Below are 15,005 nucleotides of genomic sequence, written 5' to 3'. Positions count from 1 at the left end.
CTGTGAGGAGTGTTTAGAAGATGTAAACAGGGAGATGAGGAGCTTGGCTTTATGCTATGGGCTTTTTGTCTGTAGTGTATAAGGGCTTTTAACTTTGTGACTGTCAGTCAGCAAGTCGAGGGACTGAGCGCTTGTTTGATTGAGATGAATGCTGGGAGGAAGATGGGAATTTTAGGGGTTGGCTATCCCTGACAGCTGTCAGGTCTGTGGAATAAGGTGGCACACACTGATATGTCCTCTGAAACTGTGAAAGATTGTGTGTAGAGTCCTGTTACCTGTCGGTCAAATTCCCATGAAGCCATAGTGTGTCATGCGTGTATGTTCTTGATATTGGTATTGTCTGTTGTCTGATATTGTCCAAGTTTAAAGCCATGGTCAGGTCATGGTCCAGGAAGGCTGCACAAAGACCTCTGCTGCTCCTAGAGGGTGACTGCTTATTTTTTTAAAAGAAATAGTTCACCCAAAAAAGAAGAATTGTTAAAAATTTACTCCATCCAAGATGTAGATAGTTTCTTAATTAGAACAGATTTGGAGAAATGTAGCATTACTTCACTTGCTCACCGATTGACCTTCTGCAGTGAATGGGTGCAATCCAATCTCTGTCATTGAATATTGAGTATCTGCCGATACCAAGTCCAGATCCGATACTTGTATTTTCCTAATGCTTGCTGCATACTTCAAGTACATTATATGTATACAGTTATTAAAATCAATCGGATTTAAAATGTAAAAAAATAATAAAGTTTAAAGAAAGATGCAACCCATAGCAATGCGTTATGACAATGACGTCTCGGTCTGACGGCAGAGTGGTTTTGAGTGATTTGTTTCGAGACTTTCGAGTGATTTGTTACTAAAGTGCACATCAAATATGTTAAGCATGGAAGCTCGAACATACCTCATTGGTTCTCACACGTCACGCATGAACTTTTAAGTTGTTTTTTCACATTCACATTCAGTAACAACTCTTCAAAAATGAGTCAAATAGGGAATTTTTATAAAGGGAATTTCATAATCACAACATTTTTCATCAGCATTCAGCACATATGAGAGCACCAATACACAGGACGCTTTCACTCTAATAGCTACACACACAAACACAGACACAGACACAAATGCATTCACTAGAGAGAATGCAAATGAATGCAGCAGACCACTTCATCTTGAGACAGACTCTTTAAAATAGCTTTTGAAAATACATGGCACAATATAAACAACGCAGAGTGCTGAACTCCCGTCAAGTTAGTCGTGACACAAATTGTATGCACATTGCTGATTATTATACGGTAATCTGCAGGCAGCTCAAAAAGACGGCCTTTCAGGTGTTTTCATTCTCCGGGTAAGAAGAACCACAACACAATTAGATAACACCAAAGCCTGTATCTCCTTACGAAAAAAAAAATGTGTTCTCAAAAAATATATTTGAGAACTTTTTAGGATTTTTTTAAGAATTGCACTCAGGAACATATGCTCTGCATAGCACACGAATATATCTGCAATGAAATATACTTGTATTTATAATTGACATTTCTGTCAACACATTGCATTCTGGGATGTTTTGGCATCCTTATCCGTGACAGATACACAAGATTATTAACTGCCTACTAGTCTAGAACAGCTATACTATCAAATAATGTTGTCTGGATAGGCAGGTTTTGTTGCAGGTCACTAGGATTTGAGCGTTTCTTGTGTGTGTTTGAGCATAATTTGTTGCTAAAAATGTGTGTTATATAAGACGTGTCATCTAAGTTCATTATTTTGTCTTATTATGTGCCTTTCCTCCGATTTGGATGGCATGATAGCTCTCCTCCGTGGCAGAGGCAAAACAGTATTTTTCCCATATCGCATAAGAGTGTGGCATGTCCTCAACTAGCGCCGCCAATTATCAAGAGTACCTGCAGTTCATATCAGCGTGAAGCAGCAGAATCTCATGTACCTTGTCTCTAATAAGAACCCAGCAGGAGAAGGACCGCTGAGTCTTACAGGCCACAAAACAACAGCCTCCGTCTCTCTTTCTCTCTAACGCACACACACGCTCACCTGTGGGCCACTATTCAGGATTAATGCAGCTACACAATTAAAGTTCTTCATGAGCTCAGTGCATGTTATGGTGTTAACTGAGCTGTTAAACCACCTTCAGACTTTAATTACCAGACTCAAATTCAGAGTGCAAGTTTGACAGGTGGATTAAAAACTGTTGTTCTCGATCTCAACTTATTCGGAAAGACTTCGTAATAACTCAGGAATATTTGGCAGTCAGCAGGACGTTTACATTGAGCTGAACTCAGCTGCTTCTATTCAAAACATTCCACTGGTGTGACGCTACATCGGTCAGTGTGAATGTGTTTGAGCCCTAGATACAGAAGTTTTCCCAGAATTCTGTGTGTTTGTGTGCATGTCATGGGTGTGTATCCTACAGTTAATCTGTCTTAACGTGTCACTCTCTGATTTCATTCCTCTGAGCCAGAGGTTGAGGAGTTTGCGGAACAGCTGTGAGTTATGATTGACTTCGTTGTGTTCAGCCAATAGAACACCTGCATCATCAGTCACTGGGGTAGTAATATTAATACACCCAACCTGTTCAAACAAATCGCAGCACTGACTAAAACACCGTCCACCAGCCAAACACTTATCAAGACCAGGTGCTCAGGAAACAGACCTAGAGTTGCGGTGTTTCCAGGGTCCACAGTGTATATTTTGCCACACCTGGCAATGGTGAGTGAATTCACAGTGAACCTCAAGACATACTCTATTTTTTTATTTTTTTGAGTGGCTTAAAGTGAGGAATGTTCCCCTTTTGAGTTTCCATTTGGCGTTTTTTGGAAGCTCATTTACGCCACAGGATAAAAATGTTTAAAAAGCTAATTGCTACTTTTTTTCTCCAAGAAAAAAGTCAAGAGTTGTGACATAAAAACAAATTATTCTGCGTTTTTTCCCTCGCAGTACAAGTTTACATTACAATTCAAGGTTTATATCTGTTTTTCTCCGCCATGGAACCAGAAATAAGGACACATGATAAAAAATTTGACTTTTTCCCCCACCATTTTAACGTTTTACTCGCAATTCTGAGTTTATATGGCAATTCTCACTTTTTTTTTAAAAGAATTGCGAGAAAGAAAAAAAAGTCAGAATCGTGAGATATAAACTCAGAAATGCATAAAAAAGTCTGATTTGTGAGATAAAAAGTCGCAATTACTTTTTTTAGAATAAAGGCGGCAAATTTTTGTTTTAATTATTATTATATTTGATTTACTTTTTTTGCAGTATTTAATAAGAAACCGTTTTTTCACAACATTTCTCCAGTAACAAGCACTGAATGTACCATTTGTAGAAGTGAAATTCTGGACCAATCAGTTTCCATATTTTACAGTGGGGGGTGGGGTGCAATAACTCAGAAACAGAAGCCACATGTGCAACAAAATGTCTTGTTACTCATCACAGGGCAAAAATTCAAATTAGCATGTTCAGGATATGGTTTTAAGGATACATGCACGTCTGCCTTAGATTTTAAACACAGTATCTTTGCAGGAATAACAAGTTTGGGACAGCATTTACAACTCTACTTTTCTCATCTCTGATTGGATAAACAGTTGAGAGGATTCTTCCTATATCAGTGTGGTTATACTAGCTGTATCTTCAGGTTTCATTCCAGGGAGACATGAAGAATAAAAGTCACAGACACACTCTCAGGTTTGGGGTCAGAGGTTGGTTGAGTGGAAGCAGAGCCTGTTCCTTCCTCATGAGAACTCAAATATGGCTTTCCTCTCCAGACGGGAAAACCACAGACAGTCTCTCGCTCTCTCATCACATACATACATTTATGCTATATCTCAGATTCCTATGGCAGTTTTATTTATTATATATTATTATATTATGTAAATTCTCAATCTGTAAACTATTTTTCCCAGGCTGTACCATTGTATCATTTGAGAGTGGAGAGAAATGTCTAGTTGTTTAGACATCGATAGTTTTCTTTTTACAGCACTTCACTGAAGTCCATTATCGTATTTGATTACAAACATTGAGAGTCTGAGCCTGAGTGAGAGAGATGGACGCAAGCGGTCGCTCTCAATCCGGAACTCTGTGCTTCCTCGTCCCCAGGGACAGACAGTGGCTAATCAATTTCAGACCAATGGGAGCTTCATTTACATCACAAAAGCTAATTATTGCAGCCTAATCAATCAGCACATCCTAATTAGCTCAGGGCTTGAGCTGGGACTGCCAGAAAGAGAGAGAGATTTCTACCCTGCTGTATACAGAAACGTTTTCAGACATGCTGTTATTACATATCCAGACAAGCCTGAGGTGAGTGACATTGTTAAACCTACAGAGACAGAACGAGAGCAGCTGACAAAAAAAGAAAAGATGTATGGATGAATGAATGTTCTCTTGTTTTAATAACATTCCCAAAATCCCTTAAATTGTTCCGCCCTTCGGGGCTTTGGTCCTGGAAAGGATGTGTGGAGGTCTGATTAAAGACGTCACTCATTTTGGTGTGTGTGTGTTTGTGTGTGTGTGTGTGTGTGTGTGTGTGTGTGTTTGTTTGTGTGTGTGTGTATGAACTTGGAAAACTGAAAAAGGCCTGAGAGATACAGTAGTTTGGATTTCCATATACGCTACAGTAAGTTTGGAGTCAGTTCATTTTTATTATTATTATTAAAAGAAATCAATACTTTTACTCCGTAAGGATGCATTACACTGATCAAAGGTGTTATAAAAATGTTATAAAAGATTTCAAATAAACATGTTTGAACTTTCTATCCTGAATAAATTATCCCATTTTCCACCAAAATATTAAGTAGCATAACTGTTTTCAAAATTGATAATAATCAGAAATGTTTCTTGAGCACCAAATCAGCATATTAGAATGATTTCTGAAGGATCATGTGACACTGCCGACTGGAGTAATGATGCTTAAAATGAAGCTTTGCATCAAATGAATTCATTGTATTTTAAAATATATTAAACTAGAAATCAGTAATTTTAAATATGAATAATATTTCACAATATTACTGTTTTTACACAATTTTTTTTTTCATCAAGCTGCTGATCCACCAGTTCATGTTTTGTCTCGTCTGACTAACTGACCGTTATCTTGAGCATGATGCACTGAAGGACTGACAGTTCAGAACTAAACACATCATTAAACAGCTTCTTCCTAATCGAATCACAGTCTTCCTCACAGGCATTAATTATCCCCAGCAGTGATTTTTCATGTAGATCTGCTCTGGGATTGATTGTGTTTCAGTGGTAGAAACATGTCCTCATACGGCACATCTTTTGGCCTCATGGGGTGTGGTACAGCTGAAGAAGCAATTTTCACTTTTAGAGGATTGACATTCGAGTTGACATGGCAGATAACACAGTAAAAGAGGTCAATAGATTTACATTGAACTGATTTGATTAGCAATAATTTTCCATGATTATCAATTACCATGACAGGTCTCTGAGAATTATGATGGGCTTCAAATGTTGATGCATGCTGAACTACTCAATTTTGCTGTTAGTGAAGTACTACCCAAATACATTTAGTTGCTAAAGCAGATTCCCTGAAGATGAGTACAGCATTTTTTATGGATTTTAATTAGCAGCGTTTGCTAAGGCAATCATCCCTTTTTTTAAAAAAGATTTATTTTTGGCATTTTTATTTTGATAGGACAGTATAGCAGTGACAGGAAGTGAAGTAGGAGAGAGAGAGGGGGGCGGGATCGGGAAAGGTCCATGAGCCAGGACTCGAACTCGGGACACCCGGGCGGCACTATATGTCCACGCACTGCCCACAAGGCTATTGGCACCGACAAGCATCACTTTTATAATTGCCCATACCTGTGGTTAGAGATTTGAACAAACCTTAAACCCTAGGTATTTGACTATGGAGCTTAACATGTCATGCACTGTTTATGCAACAGTATAGATATAATTCATACCTCAAATTCTGCAGTTTATTTTAAATGATTTGTTTTAGGATACACTTTATTTTGATAGTCCACTTTAGACATTCAGCTAACTGTAAGAAACTTTCCAACTACATGTCAACTAACTCTCATTAATTTGCGACTACATGTCAACTCTCATTAGAGTATTAGTAGACTGTTAGTTTAGGGTTAGTAGAATAAGTTGATTGTAATCGCAAAGTTACTTATAGACAGTAGATATTAAGCAGGCAGTCTACTAATACTCTAATGACTTGTAGTCGACATGTAGTTAGTAGAATATCTAAAGTGAGCTGTCAAAACATCAAAATGTTACCCTGATTTATGATGTATGATACATATATATATATATATATATATATATATATATATATATATATATATATATATATATATATTAGCTATTAGCTATTTATATATATGTCATAATCCCATTGATTTAGGGAAGGGATTCAAACCATATTTAGGGACTTGGAATGTGGCTTTTTGATTTGGGCCAATATGGAACGATCTAGCAACCACATTTTTCAGCTTTATATGGCATTTTGATTCCCATTTTACTCAACTGTACCTGTTCCGGTAATTGTCTTTAACATGATTTGCGCACTGTAATGATGAAGTGAAGCAGTAAGAGGTTGAGTGATGTATGGAGCGAGGGTGTTTTGTGGTGAGTTGTGACTCTGCCGCACTGCTTCCCTCCAGGTGTTTGTTTTTGTGACTGAGGAAATTGCTCATAAATTTCAAAAGACGCTTTGCAGAGAGACTCAGATTTCCCCAGATTCCCTCACAGTCAGATTTACGATGCAGCAGAGAACTGGTGCTGATATTAATGGATAGCGCCCGCATCCGCCTTCTCCCATTTGCACACAAAAATACACACATTCTAATACAGTACCATAGCGACTGTTTAGGAAAATGATTTTATGATTGAAATAATTACTGCACTCCTACATTCTTCTTATAGCTGAACAAATCATATCTGCATTAAATCTGTCACGTTTATTAAATTAGCCTCCCACTATTTTTGTCTCTTCAGTCGTGTTGACAGTGATGTGCAATTTGTAGCCAGTCCCTAAATATAATAAATGTAATATAAAAATATAGAAAGAGTATATATTGTTTAATGGTAGTAAATGAAAGTACATCTTAGTTACAGAAAGATCCCTGAGAATTCTGTGTGTATATCACCACCAAGTGGCCCTGACGTGAACTGTATTTTTGTAAGCTGCTCACAACTCGGCAATGCCCCAGAGGAGTGTGGCTTTAGACACACCATGATTGAAAACAGAGGAAAAAGGTCATCGGATAGGGTGACGCTGAGCGTGTAAACCAACAGGAGGGAATACATTAAACAGAACAAAGAACGAGGAGGAAAGAGCAACTGCTCTGCTCTCAGATCAGGAGAATTCAATAGATTATGTATATTTCTAGGCTGGCACACGCTGGGATCGAAATGCTGGTAAAACGCTGGTGTTCCCGCTCTTTCTGGGTCTCTGCTAGAATTATGCTGAATGCTGCTGTATATCAGAACAGCTCAGCTTATTTGATTTGACGTGAGCCATCAGTCAGAGCTCTGTGCTGTGTGTGTGTGGTTTTTTAAGCATATTCTGTCCCTGTTGGCTCTTTCTGAAAGCATTAAACTGCATCATGCTGTTGGCCACACACATCCTTTATGTGTGTTCAATTTTGACTGTGACTGTGTGTGTACTGTATGTCTGTTCATACAGAGAAACACACATCATTGCTCTTATACCAGCTAGCCTTTCTAAATGTACCATAATTACTTTCAATTTCTTTTTTTATTGCTGCTTTGTACATAGTTTCATTTACTGATGCTTGGTCTTTATAATTTGGCCTTTATTATATATATATATATATATATATATATATATATATATATATATATATATATATATCATATATACACACACACACACACACACACACATATCATTATTTAAAATGTATTCATTTTCAAAATATTAGCCATCAAGTCACTTGATGAATTAAATTAAATGAATTAAAGTATGTGCTTAATCAGACCAATATGACATTTAAAAAAATACTATACCTATTTCTAAAAACATAATTATTGGCCAACATTTTTTTTTTTTTTTTTTTTTTTTTTTTTTTACGCTGGGGTTAAACAAATACTAAAAAAACAAATAAATAAAATAATTAATGTAGTGAAACCTTGGGTGTATGAAAGTGAACCAAAAAAGACTTTTGGTCTCTACATGAAACCTAAGGATCAAAGCTGTACATGTAATTTAACTCAAAATGTTATTTCAATATCTGTTTCAAAGATATTTAGATGTTTTGCACAGAAAACAATTTGAGGATGCTGGATTTGTGTTTGAAAGAAAGTTTTTGCTTGTGTTTTTACCCTCAGGGTTATCACTGTGCATAATGCTCATAGCTTAGCTTGAATTTAACACAGTGTTTCTTTAATATCTTATGGCAATGTTATTTTAAAGTGTTTTTGTTGTTTTGTTGTTTTATATATATATATATATAATTATTATTATTATTATTTTTATTATTATTATTATTTTATTATTTATTTTTTTTACTTGAAAACAAATTGAATATACTGCTTTTCTACAGAATTTTTTGTTCATTTACCCTCAGGGTCAGTGCTGTATGTAATGTGCAAGCTTGTGGTTGACTTGTTGCCATCTCCAGTCCTGTCTTTCACAGATAAATAAATTCATGCATCTCCAGCAGAGCTGTTAAAATAAATAATTCTCCGCTGTTCACTACACTAATGTCTGATTCATTCTGCGCCATGTACGCTCAAGTGCACAAGAGGGACGCATCCAAGAATCCACTAATTTGGTGTTGGAGTGCAGGTTCAGAATGGAAGAGAGGTGTTGTGGGACGGGTTATGCTCTTTTCACCTGCATTATGAGGTCTCACTGAAGCATATCAGAATCAAGAGCTCTACAGTTCACTTCCCCTTTACGACTGGTTGTGTTCATATGCTCTGATATTATTTTTAAGCTGGAGGCAAGATATTATAATTCTTACCTACCAGTAAAAAATTACCATGTGGCAGCCGTTGGTCCTTAACTGCAATACAGATATTTATGATATGAATAATGTAACTAGAGTTCAAGTTTATGAGAAAAAAATAATTACACACTTCTTGCGTTTTAATAAAAACAAGTTTAATAAAAAACGAGTCAATAAAAACCCATAAACAAATTCATGTGCAGAAAATGTTAAAGACACAGTTGTGTCAGCAATGTTCTGTCCCAGCTGTAGGAAGTTATTTTCCTTGTGGGAATTTGCAAAACTAGTCGACAAGTTGGAGGGCCGTCTAAATGATTAGTTGACTAGTGGATATCTAACAAATATTTAACAAGTAAATAATTGCTTACAGCAAGTTTTGGCAGTAATTTATATGAACTTTGTAGTTTTTACTGTTAGTATTGCTAGTTTATTGATGCATTTGAAAAGGTTCTCTCTGTCTCTCTCTCTCTCCAATATATACTTTGTCTTAAAATCCCTATTTACCAGTGTCCTAATCATTTCTGTTTTCTTGTCATCCAACAGGAAGTTCTACTACATTACCGTTTTACGGGACCCTGTGTCTCGGTACCTAAGTGAGTGGAGACATGTCCAGCGTGGGGCCACATGGAAAACCTCCCTGCACATGTGTGATGGGCGAACTCCAACACCAGAGGAGCTGCCCACCTGCTACGAGGGCACCGACTGGTCGGGCTGCACTTTACAGCAGTTCATGGACTGTCCGTACAACCTGGCAAATAACCGACAGGTGCGCATGCTGGCCGACCTCAGCCTGGTGGGCTGCTACAACATGTCCTTCATCCCGGAGAAGAAGCGTGCGCAGGTGCTACTTGAGTCGGCCAAGAAGAACCTACGAGACATGGCCTTCTTCGGCTTGACTGAGTTCCAGCGCAAAACGCAGTACTTGTTCGAACGGACCTTCCGCCTCAAGTTCATCCGGCCCTTCATGCAGTACAACAGCACGCGGGCCGCAGGCGTGGACCTGGACAATGACACAGTGCAGCGGATCGAGGAGCTCAACGACCTGGACATGCAGTTGTACGACTACGCCAGGGATCTTTTTCAGCAGCGCTACATGTACAAGCGTCAACTCGAGCGAAGAGAGCAGCGCCTTAAGAACCAGCTCGCCCTCTTCCCCTTTCGTCGGGCACCCAGCTCTGATTCTGCTTTCAGGGATGACGCACCAGAGTCCGAGGTGTCCCGACTGCCCACGGAGGACTACATGAATCACATCATCGACCGCTGGTAGCAGTGCTGGGGGGAGGGGGACGGTAAATACAGGTTGAGGAGGAGAAAAAGGCTGCGATGCCCAGTTCAAATCAAGCAGGAGAGGAACACGGTGAACGAGAAAGAGACAGAACTTTAGCGCCACCATCAAATACGGCCCTCCCCCCTTCTGTTGTGCTCCAGGATATCCTTCGGTCATCTTGGAGTGGAAAGACTCTAAAAGTGGCACACTCTTCGCCGCTAATGCGAAGACTTTGCGTGTCAGGTCAGAAATGACTGACTAACTTAAAGCACTGAGCCTGAACTTAAAACTAAGAGGTGAAGACTTCTACAGGCGCATTCGCCCACGGAAGGAAAAACATACGTAAAAATGATTGGAATTATATTCACTGCAGATTTTAAAAGAATGAACCGAATGAAATTGTATAAGGGTATTTGCTTAAATGTCTGCTGCCATTTCAGCCATAATAACGGTCTGTCTTTTTATTTTTTCATTTATTATGGTCTTATTTCTTTTAATTATTTTTGAAAGGGATTGTTCATCCCTCAAAGAGGTAAAACTCACAGCACTGAGACCAACAGAGCTGCCTAACACTTATTAGATGCAATTTATTAGCTTTTCATAATCGGTGATGACTTGAAAAGGTCTGTTCTATTGTCCTTTTTTGTGTTTTTGCATATCGGTTGCAAATTTCAATGGACGGACGGACGACGTGGACCATAGCCATTATTTAAGCTTTCAGCATACTGTACGAGAAAATTCCGTGCGCTAAGTGTATTAATATATCCTTACTGAATGTGAGAGTTGTTTAGTTTGTTCGATGCAACAGATGTTTTGCGTGATGTTATTGGTCGAGACAAATTCTAAGTTGTCATTAGCACTCAATCAAGGCCATTTCTTAGTAGCCGAAGCGGTAACCTGGTGGAGATCCAAAGAGGAAACTGTGTCTTATTTTACACTTAGTAAGGATGGGCTCTGTGTTTCTAAGCGAAATCATGCAATCTAAATACGATTGACTCTGTAATGACACCTGTGTGTCAGTCAATAACAGGAGCATTGTAGAGCTTGTGTGAAAGTGTGTGTGTGAAAGAGAGAGCTTGTGAATCGCAAGAGCAGAATGAAGAAGCAGCAAATGCAGCCTTTATAAAAGTCATCACCATTCCCAATTCCCAGAGACTACTCATTATTTATTATGCGAGTGTATAGAGGATGACTGTGTGTGTTTGAGATTCTAAGCATTCTATTGAGGAGGAGGATATTTTAAGTATGCAAGCATGTTTGGGTGTTACTTTTTTCTGTGCAAATGTGTGTGAGTGAGTATTTCATGATCAATATCTTGCCATGGTCCTCAGGGACTGAAGCTATTGCCAGTAAGGGGACAAGAATGATGTCACATGTCTCCCCTTATGCAAATCTTTGAGTTGTTTGTTGTTAAAGGAATAGTTTGCACTGAGAAATGCACAGTTCTGTCATTATTTACTCACTCCCAATCCATGTGATCATAAAATGAGATGTTTTGCAGAATGCTCAAGCTGCTCTTTTCCAAACAATGAAGGTGAATAGGGACTGGGGCTGTGGAACACTAAAACTATATTTGAATTCGCCATATTTAAAGTTTTCAAGTGTATTCCAATTCAGTTAAGTCAAAAGGATGGTCACTTTTGAGCTAAAGAGCTCTAGTCTTCATTCAGTTTCATTGTACAGTATATAAAAGAGCAGCGTGGACATCCTGCAAACCGTCTGCTTTTAGGTTTCACTGAAAAAATAAAGTCATACTGATTTGAAACAACATTGAGAGTGAGTAAATAATGACAGAATTGTAATTTTTGTGTGAACTGTCCCTTTAAGTTGACATCTACACAAGTAAACATTATGTGAATAAGGTATCAGGAAGAATTCCCTTGACTCTGACTCTTAAAGTGTTTTGAGGGAGGTTTTTACTTCACTTACTGCTCTGCAATGGGAATTTGTTTTCTCAGTAACTATAATTACAGACTACTCACTTACTGCATATTTAACCTAAAGTGTTATGTTATTCAAGAACAAATCTTCTCATGACTGATCTGCATAATTCATGAATGATCTTTATGAAGGCAGCCCTTTATTAATATCTCTATGTGATACTGTCATTCCCTACAGCTGATATGCTCTTAATGGAAACCCTCAGGGTTGTAGTAATTGTTGGTCTCATTGCAAAATATTTCGATGACCAAGTGTTTCTCAGTCTTAACTTAACAATGGCATCCAGCCAATCAGAATAGAATATTGGTGTGCTATAAAAATGGCCACTGCTTCCAACTGTCAAATATTAGTCCAGAAACATGCTCTACAGTGACAGTAAGAAACCCCAGTACTCAAGGGGGCGACACAGTCACTTTCAGATGTCTGAGCCATTAAAGTGTTGTTATTCAGGTAACTAAATGGTTTAACTTTTACTTACTCAACTAGATTGCTCAGTAATGTCGGTAGTTGACCTGAAAGAGAAAGCGTATTCAGTTTATGCTAAACCCTGCTATAGCGCCCCTCGTGGTAATGCTAAGAATGCGACACACATCTTAGTTGCATTATTAAAGGGTTACTCCATCCCAAAATGAATTTTCTTTCATTATTCACTTACCCCCATGTCGTTCCAAACCCGTAAAACTTCGTTCGTCTTCAGAACACAATTTAAGATATTTTGGATGAAAACAGGGAGGCTTGAGACTGTCCCATAGACTGCCAAATAAATTACACTATCAAGGTCCAAAAGCATCGTCAGAATAGTCCATCTGCCATGCGCTGGAGTAACCCTTTAATTGCATTGTTTTAAGAGCAGTCTCTAAAATTAAGCTAGAGGCATTTGCCTTCACCTACTCCTCTAGAGTATGTTTCTGGCCTCATGTGAGTCTAGCAAATTGACTTCAGCTTTTTCTGAAAGAATGTGCAAGAGCAGCACTAGCGAATCCCTGAGCTCTGCTCCTGGGAGCATTTATTCATCACATCCAGTTCATCTGCTCTGGGTATTTTTCTCATTATTTCAGCAATGAATCGTCAAATACACCATTAAAAAAATTGCATTTTTGTATGAACATGTCAATGCTTCCTGTCTTCTTTTTCATTTCTGCTCTGGGAAAGTGTCTTGAATCTACACTGAACAAAATTATAAGTGCGACACTTTTGTTTTTGCCCCCATTTTTCATGAGCTGAACTCAAAGATCTAAGACTGTACACAAAAGGCCTATTTCTCTCAAATATTGTTCACAAATCTGTCTAAATCTGTGTTAGTGAGCACTTCTCCTTTGACATCAGCAAACCGCTCACCCACATGACGCCTGAATGTACATGAATGGGGGCAAAAACAAAAGTGTTGTGTTTATAATTTTGTTCAGTGTATTTATAACTTGAGCATTTATGAGTATGTTTATTGTGCTTTACTATGTTTCCACCATATAATAATATATTTCATATAGACTTTAACAAAAAATTGTCTCTTCCTGAAGACATTAAAAACCTGTTTAATTATTCAAGATTTTAAAAAGTTGGTTAAAGAAAAGAAGTATGAAGTAAAAGAAGACTAGAGTAATGGCTGCTGAAAATTCAACTTAGCCTCTGACAGGAATAAAATACTGTATATTAAGGTAGAATACAGTTATCTGAAATTCTAACAATAGTTCGCAATATTGCTGTATTCAAATAAAATTCAGCTTGGGTCTTTTGAAAAACATTACCAACTTCAAACTTTTGAGTGGAATTGTGATAATATAAAATTAATATGATTTTCATATTTAAATATTGACAGTTCGATATATTAAGTCAAAAATTATGAATACATGAAAATGCACAGCAGAATAACAGAATAACCCTATGCCCCACACACACACAGCCACCAGCACTGCAGTGAGAGACAGCATCACACCGCACACACACACACATACACACATATGCCACAGCAGACATCAGCCGCTGAAGCCCGGGCTACGCTACAGAAGCGGCTGACTCAGACAAGAGTGCTCTCCCTGGTAATTACAAAATACCTCCTGGCACGGATATCAAGACACGCTTCTTTGTCCTGTTGAATTGAACGGCAGAGAAGCCGCGTATCAGCAGCCATTATTGTCTGAAATGGATGGGGGTAATCACTCCGGCTCCTCTGAGTTCTGCAGGGGTAATGAATTGCCACGCTGTGTCTCTTGGACAAGAGCCACACTGAGAATCACTTGCACCCAGGCCATTGTTCTGCCAGGATATAATAAGAATTCCCAGTATGACAAATACAGTATATAGAGAGAAGATGAAGTGGCTGGGAGAAGAATTAGGAGAATTTCTATAGCTCTGCACAATAAGTATTGAACCTAGATGACGAAGGGCTACAACATACTTTTGTTTTGAGCTCAACAATTAACAATTGGCCTCAGCAACATTTTGAATTCATTAAAACAAAAGGAGGCAATAAATATATATATATATATTCAAGCATTTTTCCATATTTTAAGCACTGGAGTGGACCAAGTAATTTTAAAGTGATAGTTCACGCAAATATGAAATTTACCTAGCTGCACCTTGTTCCATACATGACTTTCTTTCTTCTGTGGAACACATTTTGTCAATTATTATGAAAGTCAGTGAGATCCATTATTGTTTCAGACCCCTTTGATTATTACATTTATATTACAAATAACTATCCATTTAACCATTTTAACCATTTAAAAACCCATATTATTATACAGTTTGAATTAGATTTTATTTTTAGATTTTTCTTTTTAATGTTAGTTACATTTTAATAATTTGTATTAAATGTCAAAAAACAAAATCCTCTATTGTGTGGTGTCATTAAA

At 37.9% G+C, this 15,005-nt stretch overlaps 1 protein-coding gene across 1 annotated transcript in view; it reads left to right on the top strand.

Annotated features, from left to right (window-relative positions):
- Positions 1-13,263, top strand: part of LOC109092718 (heparan-sulfate 6-O-sulfotransferase 1-A-like) — a 118,595-nt gene extending 105,332 nt beyond the window's left edge. Inside the window, exon 2 of the mRNA XM_042777844.1 lies at positions 9,489-13,263. Coding sequence (XP_042633778.1) covers positions 9,489-10,212 — 724 coding nt within the window. The 3' untranslated portion in view covers positions 10,213-13,263. The remainder of the gene's footprint in view (positions 1-9,488) is intronic.
- Positions 13,264-15,005: the final 1,742 nt, after the last annotated feature.

The sequence above is a fragment of the Cyprinus carpio genome, chromosome A2 (assembly GCF_018340385.1).
Source record: "Cyprinus carpio isolate SPL01 chromosome A2, ASM1834038v1, whole genome shotgun sequence".
In the NCBI taxonomy this organism is placed as follows: domain Eukaryota; kingdom Metazoa; phylum Chordata; class Actinopteri; order Cypriniformes; family Cyprinidae; genus Cyprinus; species Cyprinus carpio.
The sequence above is the reverse complement of the archived record's forward strand: the minus strand, read 5'-3'. Positions and strand labels throughout refer to the sequence as shown.